This window comes from Corvus moneduloides, chromosome 13 (assembly GCF_009650955.1).
Source record: "Corvus moneduloides isolate bCorMon1 chromosome 13, bCorMon1.pri, whole genome shotgun sequence".
NCBI classification, from domain to species: Eukaryota; Metazoa; Chordata; class Aves; order Passeriformes; family Corvidae; genus Corvus; species Corvus moneduloides.
The window spans coordinates 2,757,568-2,771,760 of record NC_045488.1 but is presented as its reverse complement, the minus strand read 5'-3'; the positions used below and the strand labels follow the sequence as shown (position 1 = coordinate 2,771,760).

At 39.1% G+C, this 14,193-nt stretch overlaps 1 protein-coding gene and 1 long non-coding RNA gene across 7 annotated transcripts in view; one reads left to right on the top strand and one right to left on the bottom strand.

The window, feature by feature from the left end:
• The window catches only part of LOC116450527, a 50,571-nt gene extending 43,180 nt beyond the window's left edge, over positions 1-7,391 (top strand). For all 3 annotated transcript variants that reach the window (XR_004242819.1, XR_004242820.1, XR_004242818.1), the window contains 2 exons: positions 1-71; positions 6,723-7,391. This is a non-coding gene — a long non-coding RNA (uncharacterized LOC116450527). The remainder of the gene's footprint in view (positions 72-6,722) is intronic.
• On the bottom strand, positions 2,750-12,633 carry DTWD1 (DTW domain containing 1). Of its 4 annotated transcripts, none has more exons than XM_032123112.1 (5): positions 12,262-12,633; positions 9,588-9,869; positions 8,449-8,592; positions 7,320-7,593; positions 2,750-3,574 (listed from the first exon to the last, which is right to left on the bottom strand). In XM_032123112.1, the coding sequence occupies exons 1-5, from the start codon at positions 12,616-12,618 to the stop codon at positions 3,345-3,347; spliced, it is 1,287 nt and encodes a 428-aa protein (XP_031979003.1). In that variant the 5' UTR covers positions 12,619-12,633; the 3' UTR covers positions 2,750-3,344. The 4 variants fall into 4 exon arrangements, with proteins under 4 accessions (XP_031979003.1, XP_031979002.1, XP_031979000.1 ...); XM_032123111.1 differs by lacking the exon at positions 12,262-12,633 and adding an exon at positions 12,044-12,156; XM_032123109.1 differs by lacking the exon at positions 9,588-9,869.
• Positions 12,634-14,193: the final 1,560 nt, after the last annotated feature.

Genomic DNA, 14,193 nt, shown 5'->3' with positions numbered 1-14,193 from the left:
TTGGGCCTGAAGATGTGGAAAACCAGATGGACTCAAAATGGCAAGAAGCAGTAGCAAAGGATTTAAATCAGGTAAGATTACAAGTGCTTTGGGAGGTTGTGCTGTAGATTCCAAGTTGGCACCTCTTTTCAATCTCAATGTATCTTTTCTCCATGCACTGACATGACCCTTTATTCAACCTCGGCTTGGATGACATTTCTGCTACCTTCCAGGAAAGGAATTGTTTTTTGCAGCAGCTCCCTCTCTTATTCATTTTGAGAAAAGGATTAAATACTCCCTCTGACCAAACTTACAGGCATGCTAAAGTGAAGCCACTTCATGCTCCTGGCCAAACAAAGAACAAAAATACCCACAATAAGCAAAAGCAGATGGCTTCAGTGGCAGGAAATGAATGAGCCAGACTGCAGGTAAAATGGTTCTCTGCACACATCGCAGAGGTTTGCACTGACAGGTTCTTTGTTATCTGGGGCCTCCCCACAGGAGGCCAGATGTCTTCTGTTGTGAGAGGAGATAGAGATGCTCTTCCTTTTCCTCCCCCTTTAACTTATGGCTGTTTAAGTTACTGCTAATGGAAGCAGAAGCCTGTTTTTCCCTCTTGGTCTCTGATGTTTTTGGAAAGAGAAGAGATAGTGAAGGGGTACTCTGATATGAAAGAAAAGGCCCAGAACTGGCCTTTACCTCCCCATGACCCTCATTTTAAAGAACAGGGAGGTCAGTGCTGCTAATTGCACTTGAAAGGATTAACCACTTGATCGCTTTCATTTAGTGGAACAAAATTTTTCTTTAGTCTCAAAGCTGGGAAAATGTATCAGTGGTACTGAGGTGCTTTCAGGGTGAGATGGATGACTTGGTTTGGCTTCTTATACCAACATCAAAATTAAATAGAAGATGTAAATATGTTTATACATATGAGAGAACGGGCAACTACATCTGCAGCTCAGACAGGACAGATTTGCAGCAGAAGTGACAATAACCTCCTTCCTGCCCCCACGAAAGGTTATCAGAGGAATACCAGCAAACCATAACGAATTACAGATATTAGGTGTGCCTCTGTCCCTTGGTATAGCAAATGACTCTTGCATTTCACTGAGGTTGCACTGGAAGAAAAAGAATCTGAACCAAATTCCTGTACACAATGTGCCAGATTTAAAATCCTTTCTGTACATTAATTTAATCTGAGAGTTAAAACTAATTTTCTTCTGGAATAGAATCTTAATTCCCGTTGCTCAAATAAAGTGAGGTACACAAAACTTAAATTTGGAAACAATTTTTCACCTTATGAAACTATTTTCCAAAAGTAACAAAGAACAGCTTATACAAGCTTTTATCTGACCTCTGCTTCTTAAATAAAAAACATGTTTTCAGGGAAATGTGTCTTGGAAGTAACTCCCCCTCTCCCCCCAGATTTTTCTCTCTGGTTCTTGTAAAACATTAGGTCAATGGGTTCATTTTATTTTTGTTTGTTTAAAGTGGGTGAAAGTTTCCTTCTCAAGCTATTATACTTGTGTGATTAAAAAAAAAAAACATTACAACAATCTTTGTTTAAGAAATGCAGGAACAGATGGAAATGTCAAAAGACTACCAAAATTCATACCAAAGGAAATAACATTAATCATTTTAAAAAGTCAAAATAACCTCTCAATAGCAGTAAGAACCAAATGAGTAGGCAGTGTTGTTTCAATAGCACTGAGACATGACTGCTGATTTTTCTCATTGCCTGGCACATGAACTCAGTATATAGGTAGATATAATAATTATCTTTCTCATTCTGACTTCAAGCCTGTGTTTGCTGTGGTGCTGTTATAGTTTCGTGCACATTTCATGTTCACTCATGTAACATAATCAGCATTTAATTCTGCTAATGGGGAAATATGTTTTTGTTGTCCACTGAAGAGCATTTTTATATGCACTTGTGCACATAAGGATCCAAATCTGAAGTACGATGTAAGAGAGTGTATTTGTATCTTGTGTTTGAAGCAATATTAAGATTTCAGTATCCTAAAGCATTAAAAATGCAGTACAAACCAGCTGGTATGGATTGCTATGTAAGTGTAAAAAGATTTTCTTGAAGTATTTTCCAAGACACTATTTATATGGTCACCAGAGTGTGTGAGTGCCCTCCTAGAAAGTCTGCAACAAGTGATAACAAAAATTGGATGTTTTGTTTAAAAATTACTGTAATTTTTCAGTCTGTCACTTTAACAAGATATATTTTGTCTTAAGTAACACATTTCTGAGAATATTCAGAAATATTTATGCATCTTGTATTGTACCTCTAATGAAACGTTTTTTCATGATATAAAATGTATTCATATAACTCTGCTTGTGAAGTTGTAGCTCAGGTCTGTTACCTCTGCCAGCACTGGCTGTGCTGGTATAGCTTGGCAAAACTACATTCACACGTGATGACTCTGCCAGCAGCACTACACCTCATCAGCACAGACAGAGTCTTACTTACTCTGTTCCAATCTGCCCCATTACTGCAAAAGGAAAAACAGAGCAGATTCACACTGCCTAATTTAAGGAAGCCTTGTCAGAAATGTTGTGGTCAGAACCATCTTTTTTTTTTTTTTTTTTGGTGCCTAGTGACATTTGTTAGGTTAGTGCTCCCCCAAATAATGATATTATATAATAGTAATAAACACTTAACTAAATTGTTTGAAGAAGTCCAAGATTACCCAGTAAGCTGAGAATAACCCCAGTATAACGTGAATGTACATGAATGGTACTACAGAAATCATACACTGTATAACAGTGTTTAAAGAGACCACTTTTTTATTACTAGAAGAATTTTCCAGCATTCATCTTGCAAGTATGTAGTTCATATTCACTTAATGTGCTCTTTCATTTTGTATTGCTGCCACTTGTCCCCACAACTGAACACCATCTGCCAATTTCAGTAAGCCTCTGATGCCATGAAGGTGGAATCAGTATTGCTGTGTAAACCACCAGGAAAACATCTGACATAAGTATTAGCAACAATACAAAGCTGCATGCTAATTCCTTCTTACAGTTAAACGAGATCACTTCTTATGGCAAGAGGGGTCAAGTCCTCCAGTCCCATCTCAGGAAATGTGCTCATCACAGTGAGCACATCAGCCCTGTAGGTGAAAGTACAGCAACATTTAGCAAAATGTAACTGTTTGCAAATAAGTAACTCTAATCAGACTGCTCATCTGAGCAGTTCTACAACCTCAAGCATGCGGGACAAGATCTGCAGCTCACTTTTGGCAACACTGTTGCCATTATTTAGAGTACAATCTATTTCCAAAAAAAACCCCCAGTCATGTTTGTGCAGTTTATTATTACAAAAAAGACGTGTCATGCACCAGTAGACAGACACTTTACTCTTTTCCTGCACAACACTTGGCATCTTTAATCAATGTATGCATAAAGGAAAAGAAAAAAAGCAGATTATCATATTGTCCATTGTAGCTCTCTTTCAAAATCTCCTGATGATAGTCCACAAGGAAATAATAAATTGCTTCTATTGTGGAAAGGTATGTATCTGGCTTTCCCTTCTGATGACGCCAAAAGCAAGTTTTCCTTGTTTTCAACTCAATTTGCAGTAATCCTGTCAAGGAAAAAAGATGACATAGATTAGACAATGTGGTTTGGTGGCCAGAAAAGTCAAACAAGACTTTAGTTTTGTTTTCTGACTTTGCTGCTAGCCTGCTCAGTGTCTGCATGCAAATAATTTTTCTTCCTGTACCTCCATTTTTCATCTGTAAAAGCAAGGTAATAATTTTATCCTCCTTTGTGGACCACTTTGGAATTTGATGAACTGCTGTAAGTCCTAGGTTATAATCTTCATATTTGCAATTAATTACAGGTTATCCTTTCATTCAAACAGTCACACAGCCCTCAGTAAATTGCAGAGCTGCTTCCCATGGCAAGAGTGAAACCCACACCTACCAAGACTCATCAATGTTCATAAAATTATTATTTAATCTTTTGCAAAGTTAATACTTTTCATGTGTAAAACAGAATCCCTCAGACTGTTAGTGTTGCTGATGTGAGGACTATTTGTAAGAGCCAGGAACTTTTAATTTATATTTGTTGAGTAACTGAAATCTCACTGAAATTACTCAGGAGTAAGTATGACAGCATCTCGTAATTAACTTAGATACTAAAAGCATTCCCACTTAAGATGAAAGAGAGAATTTGGTGTCTGTATGGCACAAGAAAATCTTTAATCTACTTATAGTCTCTGTAACTATTCTATTATTCAGATGAATTTTAAACATGTTATCACTTTGTAAACAGGATGGACAGTTGGATCGTGAAGAACAGGGTACACACCTGTCAACAAAATCAGAACCAGACTGTAAAGTCATCTTTTTCTGTCACAAATCATCTGTCTCATGGGATGATTTAGTACAGGTAATAGTACCAAAGCCAATATCGTCTAAGAATTGCTTGGAAGTTATGGACAGAGAAGTTTCAGTAAGGTCCAAATTCAGAAGTACAAACTGGGCTATAGCCCAGCACTTGTAATTCTATACTTCTAACCTACAAACTGTGTTTAATTCTTTTCAGTGTAATTGCAAGAGGGACTTAGTTGTTTGCTTTGCAGTTAGGAATGTATGATAGCCTGCACTGTAGAAGAAATCTCTATTACAGCATTTAAAAAAAACCACTGAACAACAGGAGTGTCTGTCCCTGAATTTAAATGTTATAATTGGCATTTCAGAAACAAAACCTCAAAATAGCAGTCCGATTATTACCTCTAATAATCCCACACATATGAAACTTAAAATAGTAGTAGGAAACTGTATTAAGCTTGCTGCCCTCAAGAGTTTTCAACACTTGAATTCTTAGCCCTAACCAAAGTGAAAGCTTCCATCAAATCCAGCAGTGCTTCCACCCTAAAAGCAGTGAAGTAAATCTCAGGGATGATTCCTCCAGCATAAACTCCCATGTAGTTGTGGTTTGAATACAAACAAAAGTTCACTGAAGGCAAGACCATGGACACTACTGAGCTTACCATAAATGCAGGATCAGTTACTTTCAAACAAAAGATTTTAGGAGTTTTTCATTAAAAAATCCCAAAAAACCAGAGGGGGTTAAGGGTTAGAATTTACTGGGCATGTTTCATCTGTACTGTATCTGTACACAGCCAAAGGCAATGTTTGCTTACGAATGTGCACCGTTCATATGAAACCTTACAATGCTAATGTATAAGCTAATAAAACATTTGGCTAATACAAAGCAGTTCAAACTTACAGGAAAATATACCAAAGTAATCTGTTTCTTTAACAACCATGGTGATATTGCAAATAAGCTCCATCACTCATGTGAGAAAGTCAGCATTAACATTAGATTCAACTGTTTGCTTTCTGATCTAGGGATCACTTTTAATGAAGTAATCAATCCTAGACATTACCAACTCTCATGTATTTCCTGTCTTTAACTGATTTAGTTTTGTTTTCTAAAGATATATTATGCACTTTTCCAATATATAGAAGTAGTTTTTTGTGCAAGTTCTCTTAGCCTATTTTAAGATTCATGTACTCATTTGCTTTCTCTTGCAGTACAATTTGCTAGATTTACTGTCTATATAAATATAGGCTTACAAAACACGAGGCTTTTCTTTACATTTTCTTGGCTTCATTAATGTTTTCATCCAGTATTTCTTGTAACTTAATAAGTATGGCAATTACTTTTTATTTGGAATTATGAACACTCCTTTTTGAACTTTAGCATATGACGAATATTTTGTTGGATGATGACTTCATTTGCAATTGAACTGAAAAATGAACACAGTTCTCTATTTCTCATCTATGTACAACATAAAAATTTCATCAGTTTATGCCTAAGGAAACTCTGCCCCATTCATCTTGGAAGTGAAAACTGCAATCTCTAAAAGGGGTATTAATGCAATTTATGTTCTTTATGTCAAGTACTAAGGAAAGCAATGCTTGCATGGGCTGTGCACACTGCTACACCCAATGTGTGGATGGGTAAAATTCTCCCCATACTAGAAACTGATTTGCATGACACTATGAAACCTTACAGCAATCCTGAAAGGTGCTCAGGGACCCAGAGGATTGGAAAACAACTGGAACTGAGATTTTCTAGAAAGGAGAGAGCACTCCACCAAATCAGCATTGTCATAGGGAAACTGGAAACCATTTAAGAGCTCCAAAGTAACACCAATTAAGACTTTTTCATTAATATATGCATAGGCTTCCATGGAAATCTTCAGTTCCCCTGGCTGCCTGTTACTTTCCTAGAATTTCTCCTCTTAAAATAAGTTTCAAATACTTTATAGTAAACTTGCAACATGCAGGTACTCTAATCTTCACAGTAATACTTCAATGTAGTTGATAGAGTATGTTTTGTGTTACACTAAATACTTATAACAGGATTTTAATTAGCCAATGTATCATACTAACATGTGGGATTCTTTAATAAACTGACTAGACAGCAAGGCAACATTCAGCTTCAATGTAAGAAAGTCTGTGAAATTCCTTGTAGGATCCAGTGTGAAGCAGTAGTAGTGTATATATATATATATTTATAGCATATAAACTTGACAATGTGCCACCCAGCTAAGTGGACTTCTTGCACTAATGAAAGTATTTTCAAACTCCTATTCATCTCAAAAGAAATGGAATGCTATTGCTAAATTGTTTTGTCTTTTGTGGGTTTAATTAGAATGCTTAAATGTAAACTTCTTGTAAAGAACCTAAGACAAAAAATTTTTGTGGAATTCCCAGTTTCTGCTTTCAGAGTTGGAAGGGTGTGGAGGGCAAGCAGCCATTCCCTTTTTGTCTGGAGTAGTGAGATCATGGAAATATCCATGTACCAACTGCACAAGAAGCAGAACCCAAGCCATGACAAACCTGTGCTGAAGCTCCTAAATCCCTCATTTACCTTCTTGGGGCCTGTCTGCCACCAACGTCTGCACAAATGGTCCCGAGGGTCTCTGAAAAAGCAGCCAGCCACCTGCAGTGGAAATCTTCCTGGCTTCCTTCAGAGGCCATTCAAACTACTGTTCTACTGTCTAACATGACAGCTCCCATTCTCTGACATTGAGGAAATCTGCTCCAATAGAGAAGTGATGCAAATAAATGTAAATGCTCTCTTAATATTGGTATTATCTTTTTGCAAAACAAATTGTATGACATGAAAAGTAATGGAGTCTGTGGCTCAGGAAGTATTCTACAGAACTGGAACAGGCTCCTGAATCCTTCATGTACACTCAGATATAGGGGTACATATAAGCTTACATCATGCTCAGGTCTGTTACAGATATGTGTCCCTTAATCACTTCTGTAGCAATAACATCTCAATATCAACTTGTATTTTTTTACCTTGAAGTCGTTCATCAGTTATTATCTTGTTAGTTTGATTCCAGGTACTGTCAATAAATATTATTTTCTTCAGTCTAGTGCCTTCACTCCTGCTGCTTGAGATGCATTGATGTGGCTTTTTTCCTTCTTCAGGTTCTATTTTTGCTTGTTTAAGAAGTGGCTCTCTGAAACAGTCGTCATCAGTAGCACAGACACCTTTCTTAGTGTACTTTTGGAGATGGAAAGCAATATCTTTTACTGAAACTGAATTGGGCCCAGGAAATATAAGTGCTATCTGAATGAAGAAAACAAAGAATTTGAGTGTCAACAAAATCTAATAACACAACAGGAATTATTATATTAACAGAAATTTTCTATCCCTGTCTGTAAACATTTAAGTCAGGATAAGATGAAATAGTATATCTTAAAAATATTCCATTATCTAATATAATGTTTAATCCATGTTAAAAAACATGTTAAAATAATGAATCGAGGTCCTTAATAGAGATTTTTAATTAATGTTACTTCCATGCCTCTACTAACAACTCTAACACTTCTGTATAAAAAGATTTCTCAGCCAAGACAATGGTGTCAGCCCCAAGGAAGTTCAAATGTCACTTGTCATTGCAGTATATGGGGCAGGAAGGCCAAAAAGAATAGCTTGCCATTTAAATGAACATACATATCCAAGTTCATCGCTTACTATTTTTGTGCTCTATGCTATGACAGACAAGAGTTGTATTTTGTTTGTTTTCCTCTGTCATGGTGAATGTTCAAAGTTTTAAGGAGGTTTAAATACTGCAGCTGCTGAATATGAGCACAACACTCAACTGCTGTTTAACTTGCTGCAAGGTGAATGCTTTCATTTATAGGCAAAATACTTCTTCAGGTACGCAGTGAATCCAACTCTCCATTATGTGAGGCAATGAACATAGGAAATTCAAGGTGGTTAAAGTGTGCTGCAGGCTTTCTCAGCTTTGGAGAAAAGGTTACAGTCCAGAGCACTGTGTTTGCAGACCTAAGCTTTGAGAGAGCACAGGATGGACTGCACTAAAGGAACAGTGCTTTCCTCCCAGCAGTGCAGTACCACTGCAGGAGGAAGCTGCACCTCCCCAGCATAAAGCCTGGCTATCTCTGGAGAATCTCTTACTTCATGTCTCTTTTCCTCATATTCTGGGATGCAAGGATATTTGTAAATGGTCACATCGTCAGGTGCCAGGAGCTTAGCATGCACAGCAGTGCTTTTGCCGTCAGTTTCATTTGGGTGTTTAATAATGTCAATCTTCAAAGGTAACTAGAGTAAAAAAAGAGAAAAGCAGTATTTATCATCATATATACGGACATTTGTACAAAAACTTACTCAAAATTTTGGAGAAACTCCTATGGGTGTGTAATTAAAGCATCTGATAATTTTTGATAGGTTTAGAACTAAAGTAGAGAGAAGTTAGAAGAAGCACCTTCTATATTCAATTTATGTAAATACCTAAGTAAGCAATGAATGCACTTTGGAATGCTGCCAGCAGTAGTGTGGTAAAATATCCAGAAATAGAATCAATAAGGTAACTTAGATGTGGTCTTAATTTGAGCAATATAATGGTTCTAAATATGAATACTTATCTCTATTAGGTGTTCACCCAATTGTGAAAATGGTTGTTTCAATGAAAATACACCTAAATTTACTAGGTAAAATTTCCAAAGTACTTCTAAACTACTTTTTATGCTTTCAAACTCCAGTGTCTTCAAAATGCATCTTAGATCCTAACTGATTTTGCAAAATGTCTCAGTCCTCTCTGATAGTTTCCCCAAGTATTTTAGCTGAAAGGCATTACACTATTTATATTTTAACAGTAGTTATCAGAATTATACAACCATGACATATAGGAATGTCTTTTAGCTCATTTTATGTAAATTCACCCTCGGTTATGGACAAATTTTTTGTTCACAATATAATGTGTTTTGGCCAGAGTTATTAGAAACTGAAGAATGTGCAAGAGCACCATACAGAAACTTTCAACAGCTAAGTGAAAAGGCAGTTGCATGAGAAGCTGCGTGACTTCAGCCTATATTCTCATCTAGAAGATACAGAAATGTTTATGTGAGGACTGGAACATTTTCAGTGTTTGTAAATGTAATTCCTCAAGTAAGACCAGTAATTTAATCTAACTTTATTCATACTTATAGCTATGTTCAAGATGAATCGCTGTAAATAGTGAGTCAGAAAAGAAATGGCTGCAGACAGACAATTCTCTGTCCACAGTAAATTATCAAGAATCTGTAAGAAATATTAACCTTCACAGTTGGAATTTCTTTGGTAGGGACAGTTTCAACAGGAACAAAGCACGTATAACAATAAAACATCCTTGAACTACTGCATCGGGGGCATTTTGATCTCCCGCTCTTTTTTGCCTTTTCCAATACTTCCTGGGATGCTAACTGTAATTGTTGAAATGGGTTATCTTGCAATGATGATGGAGTCTGCAGTTCTAGGCTTTCCAAACACTCAGTATTTCTTTTTGGTCCTTGAGCATTGTCTTCATTTAGAAGTATAGATGAATTTAAAGACATGGTTAGCTGAAACAGACAATATCTTGTTAAATAAAAGTCCAATTACTATGAACTAATCTACTGGAAATTATTCTGTATTATCCCATTTAACAAAAAAATCTCATCAAAAAAGGTATTTCCAAGAACAGAAAGAATAATAAAATCATCTGATTCAAGCGATTTCAGGAGAGCATGAGATAAACAGTTGGTAAAAACCTGAGATCTGCATTCTCAATGCATACAGATGCACGTTCATTATCCCACTCAACTCCTGCAGAAGTCTATTATTTCTCTGTTGTTGAGTGCCTAGAAGTTTATGAAAACACTGGTAAGCAGTGTTTACCTGGATGAGCAATCCCATCAGACTTTAGCAAGACTACTGACAAAGAATTCTATGCCTACAGGATAGAAATCCATAAGAGAAAAATTAATTATACAAATCTAGATCTCCGTCCTGAAACTTGTGTGTGGGCCAACCAAATAACCTGAATGAAATCCCTCTTAGATAGAACATTGTGAAATAGAAGAAATTTCCCAGAAGAAGAACTTCAGGCTGAAAAATAACAGCTAGAAGAGGGCTTTGGTGCCCCATGTACCAGGGAGTAAGCAGTGACCCAGTCTAGACTTCTGCAAGTTTCTGTTTATTTAGCACATTGATGTATTTTTTTCAGGCTTTCTTCAGGACAGCTGTCGTCTCACCCTCTGCAGCTGGCACAGAATTTTCACCATGTACTGTGAGCAATGCATTAGAAACATGACCGTGTGCCCACCCCAGGGCAGACAGAATTAGTGCTGCTGTGCTGTCACAATCCCTTCTGACTGATCACTTGGGGTGCTCTCTCATCGTCAAAGCAGCCCCCAGTCAGGAGCCTGCACAGCCTGCAGTAGTTATAAACTGCCTTTTGCACTTTGTGCTGCATCACTTGCAATGAAAGAAGTTATTCTCAGTATTTACTTTCAGCTAATTTAGGTTTACTTTTTCATGTCAAGGATCACACTTATGAAATGATGCAGCAAAGTCATGTTTAACAAAAACAAACAAACAATAAGTCCTGAAGTGTAATTCAAAATTAAGTGTTTAAATAAAATCGAGTGTAATAGAATTCAAAAAACTCAGCTAACTTTCCAACAGAAAATTAAAATCAGTCCCAGAAAAAATGGTTATTTTCTGGTAAAATTAAATACTCATGCCTGCCATGATACGTCCCCCTCTGCCAGAGCCTAACTTTTGAAAGGTCAGGGAAGTCCACTCAAATAAACACAAAATCTAATATGCATACAAATTTTCTAGTGCAATTTGCTTTCAAGTTCCTCTGAGATAAAGCAAATATACTTTACATCTCAGAGTAACCTGTGCTATTATCAAGTTTCCTCAAGAAGCAGAGGGCGAGAGGCCCTGGAATTGGACATGCATTCCCAGCCTGCAAGCTGATTCTTTTCAGTGTAATGTCTTACACTCTGTGGCGCTCAGCGGTGACACCCTGAAGCACTTTTGTTATTGATACTGACAAGGGATACGCTGTGACCTCAAAATAATAGCTGTGCCCGGCTGCAGAAGTACATATACAGTACAGTACACTCAGAAAATAACAGACTACAGTTCACGCAAATTCTGAGACCCATATGTCACTTCAGACACATATTTTTAAGACTAACTAATAACTCCATCTGCACCTCATCTACAACCCCCGGTAAATCACTGCCGGTGGAGGGTACCCTCCACACTCCAGCTGCAATTCTGGGACAACTCAGAACGTCGGCCGGGACATCTCGGGGGGATGTATGAAGCTCACGGGGTGCCCTAGGCTCCCTCCTGCCGCTGCTCGCTGCTGTCAGCCCAGCGAGGTGAGCGCAGGCCGGCTCCGGAGCGCAGCGCTCTCTTCTGCGGGCGGAGGTGGCGCAGGGCGCTCGGCGGGCACAGCCTCCGCCGCTGCATCTGCCAGCGGAACCACAGCGCGGTTCTGCCGCTCGGGCGTGTCTGAACGGCCCCCGTCCCGCCTCCGCAGCGGCACCGAGGGCCCTGAGGGCGCAAAGCCGCTTCCTATCGCGGGCCGTCCGAGCCCGCCCCGCGCAGAGCGCGGCCCCTCGGCGCTGCCGAGCCGCGCTGCCTCCTCTCTCCTGCCGCCACCGCCGCGGTGGGGCGGGAGCTCCTCACCCGCTCCTCACCCGGCTGCAGCCCCCCCGCACCGCCCGCTCCTCACCCGCCGCCCGGCGCTGCTCCCGCGCGGCCCTCGCAGGCCCCGGAACGAAAGTGCCGGGCTCGGCCGCCGCGGGGAGCGGAAGCAGCCCGAGGCTGAGCGCGGTTTCGCGCCGGCCGCCTCTGCCTGAGGGTTTGTGTGTGTGTGGGCGCCTCACGGCCCGGATGGGCTGTTCCGGGTTTTGTGTCACAAGAACCTGGCCAGAAACCACTTCCAGCTACCTGGGCAGGGGGGGAGAATCCCGCCGCTCCCAGCTGGGCCCGCGGCAGCTGTTTCCTGCCCTGTGTCCCGTGCCCAGCGCTGCCCCCTCCGTGAGGCGGTACCGCCTGGAAACCATTGGGGTGTGAGGCTGCGGCTTTGTTTGACTCCCGTGAGAACTCCAGGAAAGACAGATTCCTCCCCCCCCCCCGTATTTTTCCCGCACCCCGTAGTATCTTTAGAGCATATTTATGGACAGCGAGGGCTGGAAGAATTGTGCTGCTGTATGCCTCTCTGCTTGTTTTGCATCTCTCCCCAAAGGGGACATGGGATCTCTTCTGTGGCATTCCTTGGCCGGGTTGAAGATGCTGCTCCAACATTTACCCAATGCTCAGTCTTTAGTAACTGCATTTTTAGGTGGAAGTGGCTAAACTAAAAGAGTAATTTTGGTGTAGGGAATATTTCTGCTCAGTGAAATAAAGTGATATATTAGTTGATATATTTGGGGGGAAAGTTGACATTATAGGCAGTTCTTATGCCAAACTTCGATCTCAGTTACACCCTAAAACCCTCACTGACTTCAGTGGTATTACATTCAGTGGCAGAGAATTCCTACCAGCATTGTTGTTACTTGTTTTGTTTTGATCAGTTCTTCATGCTGGCAACATGTAACACATTGCAGTAGTAGGAAAAAATAGCAACGTTTCACCATCCATATTTTTTCATCACTTTATGCTGTGATAATATGTTGTGATGTGCAGTCGTTAATTATGTAAAAAATGTTTATTGGGCAAAAAAAAAAGACTTTTATAATGGTTTCTAAAATTCTTTCTTGCCAAACTTAATTACAGTAGGTTTTGCTAAGTTTACCATATCTTATTTTATTTGAATTATTTTTTCGGATGCTTAATGCAGAACTTTTTTGGGAAAAACCAAGCTTCCTCTTTACTTAAAATAAGGCTCTGAAATGTGAATTACTTCTTTGTATACTTATATTCTATACAATTATTTACACAAAAACTGTAAACTGAAAAAGCCACAGACGACATTTTTAGGAATGTTTGTCATATAACTTTCATTTGGGGTTCTTTATTTCAGAATATACTAAAAAGACAAATTCATTTTTTTCAAACCAGCATTTCTCACATTTGGTTTCTGCCCAGTTGTAACTCTAAAGTTAGAATTTGTAATTATACTGAACACAGCATATACCAGTTGATCGATTTCAGTAAAAACTTTGGCTAATCTGCAACCCTCACATAGCTTCCAACTTGTATACAAAATACCAAATACATGAGAACAGGGGCAGATTTGTCACTTTTTCTTCAGTGTGCATTTTAGAAGGTCATGAACAATAATAGTATAGTACTGTGGAGATAGTGAGAAGGAAATGGAAGTTCAGTCTTCATGATTAAGTGCCTTTACATTTCTTTCACATATTTAGCGTGTTTCTTAACATCTAAGGATATGAAGTAGTATTTTGTGTATTGGAAGAAACTACAGTGAATATGCTCTCTGCTCTAGTGATGGCTTTCACTGTCAGTTTTAGTTGTCTAAAGTTTAAATATTTGGTAATATATGTTATCTTAGGAGTTTTTAAAAGACATTTGGATGAGAGCAATTCTTAATGTCTGTCAGCAGAAAATGCAAAAGCCTCCTTTTATTTTTGAAGGATTATTAGGGTCTTGAGACTTGGTGAGTCCAATTGGCTATTATTTTAACTACCCATGTGTGTGGAGAAGTGAACACGTAGGAGTCAGGTCCTGAGCAAAACCCGATGAATGAAAATATTGAGAGTTGAGTTTGAGCATAGATTGTATTTGCAAGACCCTCGGGCACTGCAAAAGAGCTTTGTAGAAATGGCAAACCTTTAAGAGAGCAGCCTCTCTGCTGTTAACTTTCTTTTTCACCTCAAAGCTACACCACGGAGGAAAGTGTCTGCCTGCTGTACAGCA

What these genes read in the sequence shown, in the direction of transcription:
- DTWD1 (XM_032123112.1), bottom strand. Translation starts at nt 12,618, where the DNA reads ATGTTGGAGCAGCATCTTCAACCCGGCCAAGGAATGCCACAGAAGAGA. An exon ending in ATGAGGAAAAGAGACATGAA is followed by an intron (nt 7,594 to 8,448) that starts GTAAGAGATTCT and finishes TTCTTCATTCAG; the next exon opens with ATAGCACTTATATTTCCTGG. An exon ending in AACTGATGAACGACTTCAAG is followed by an intron (nt 3,575 to 7,319) that starts GTAAAAAAATAC and finishes TTTCCTTGACAG; the next exon opens with GATTACTGCAAATTGAGTTG.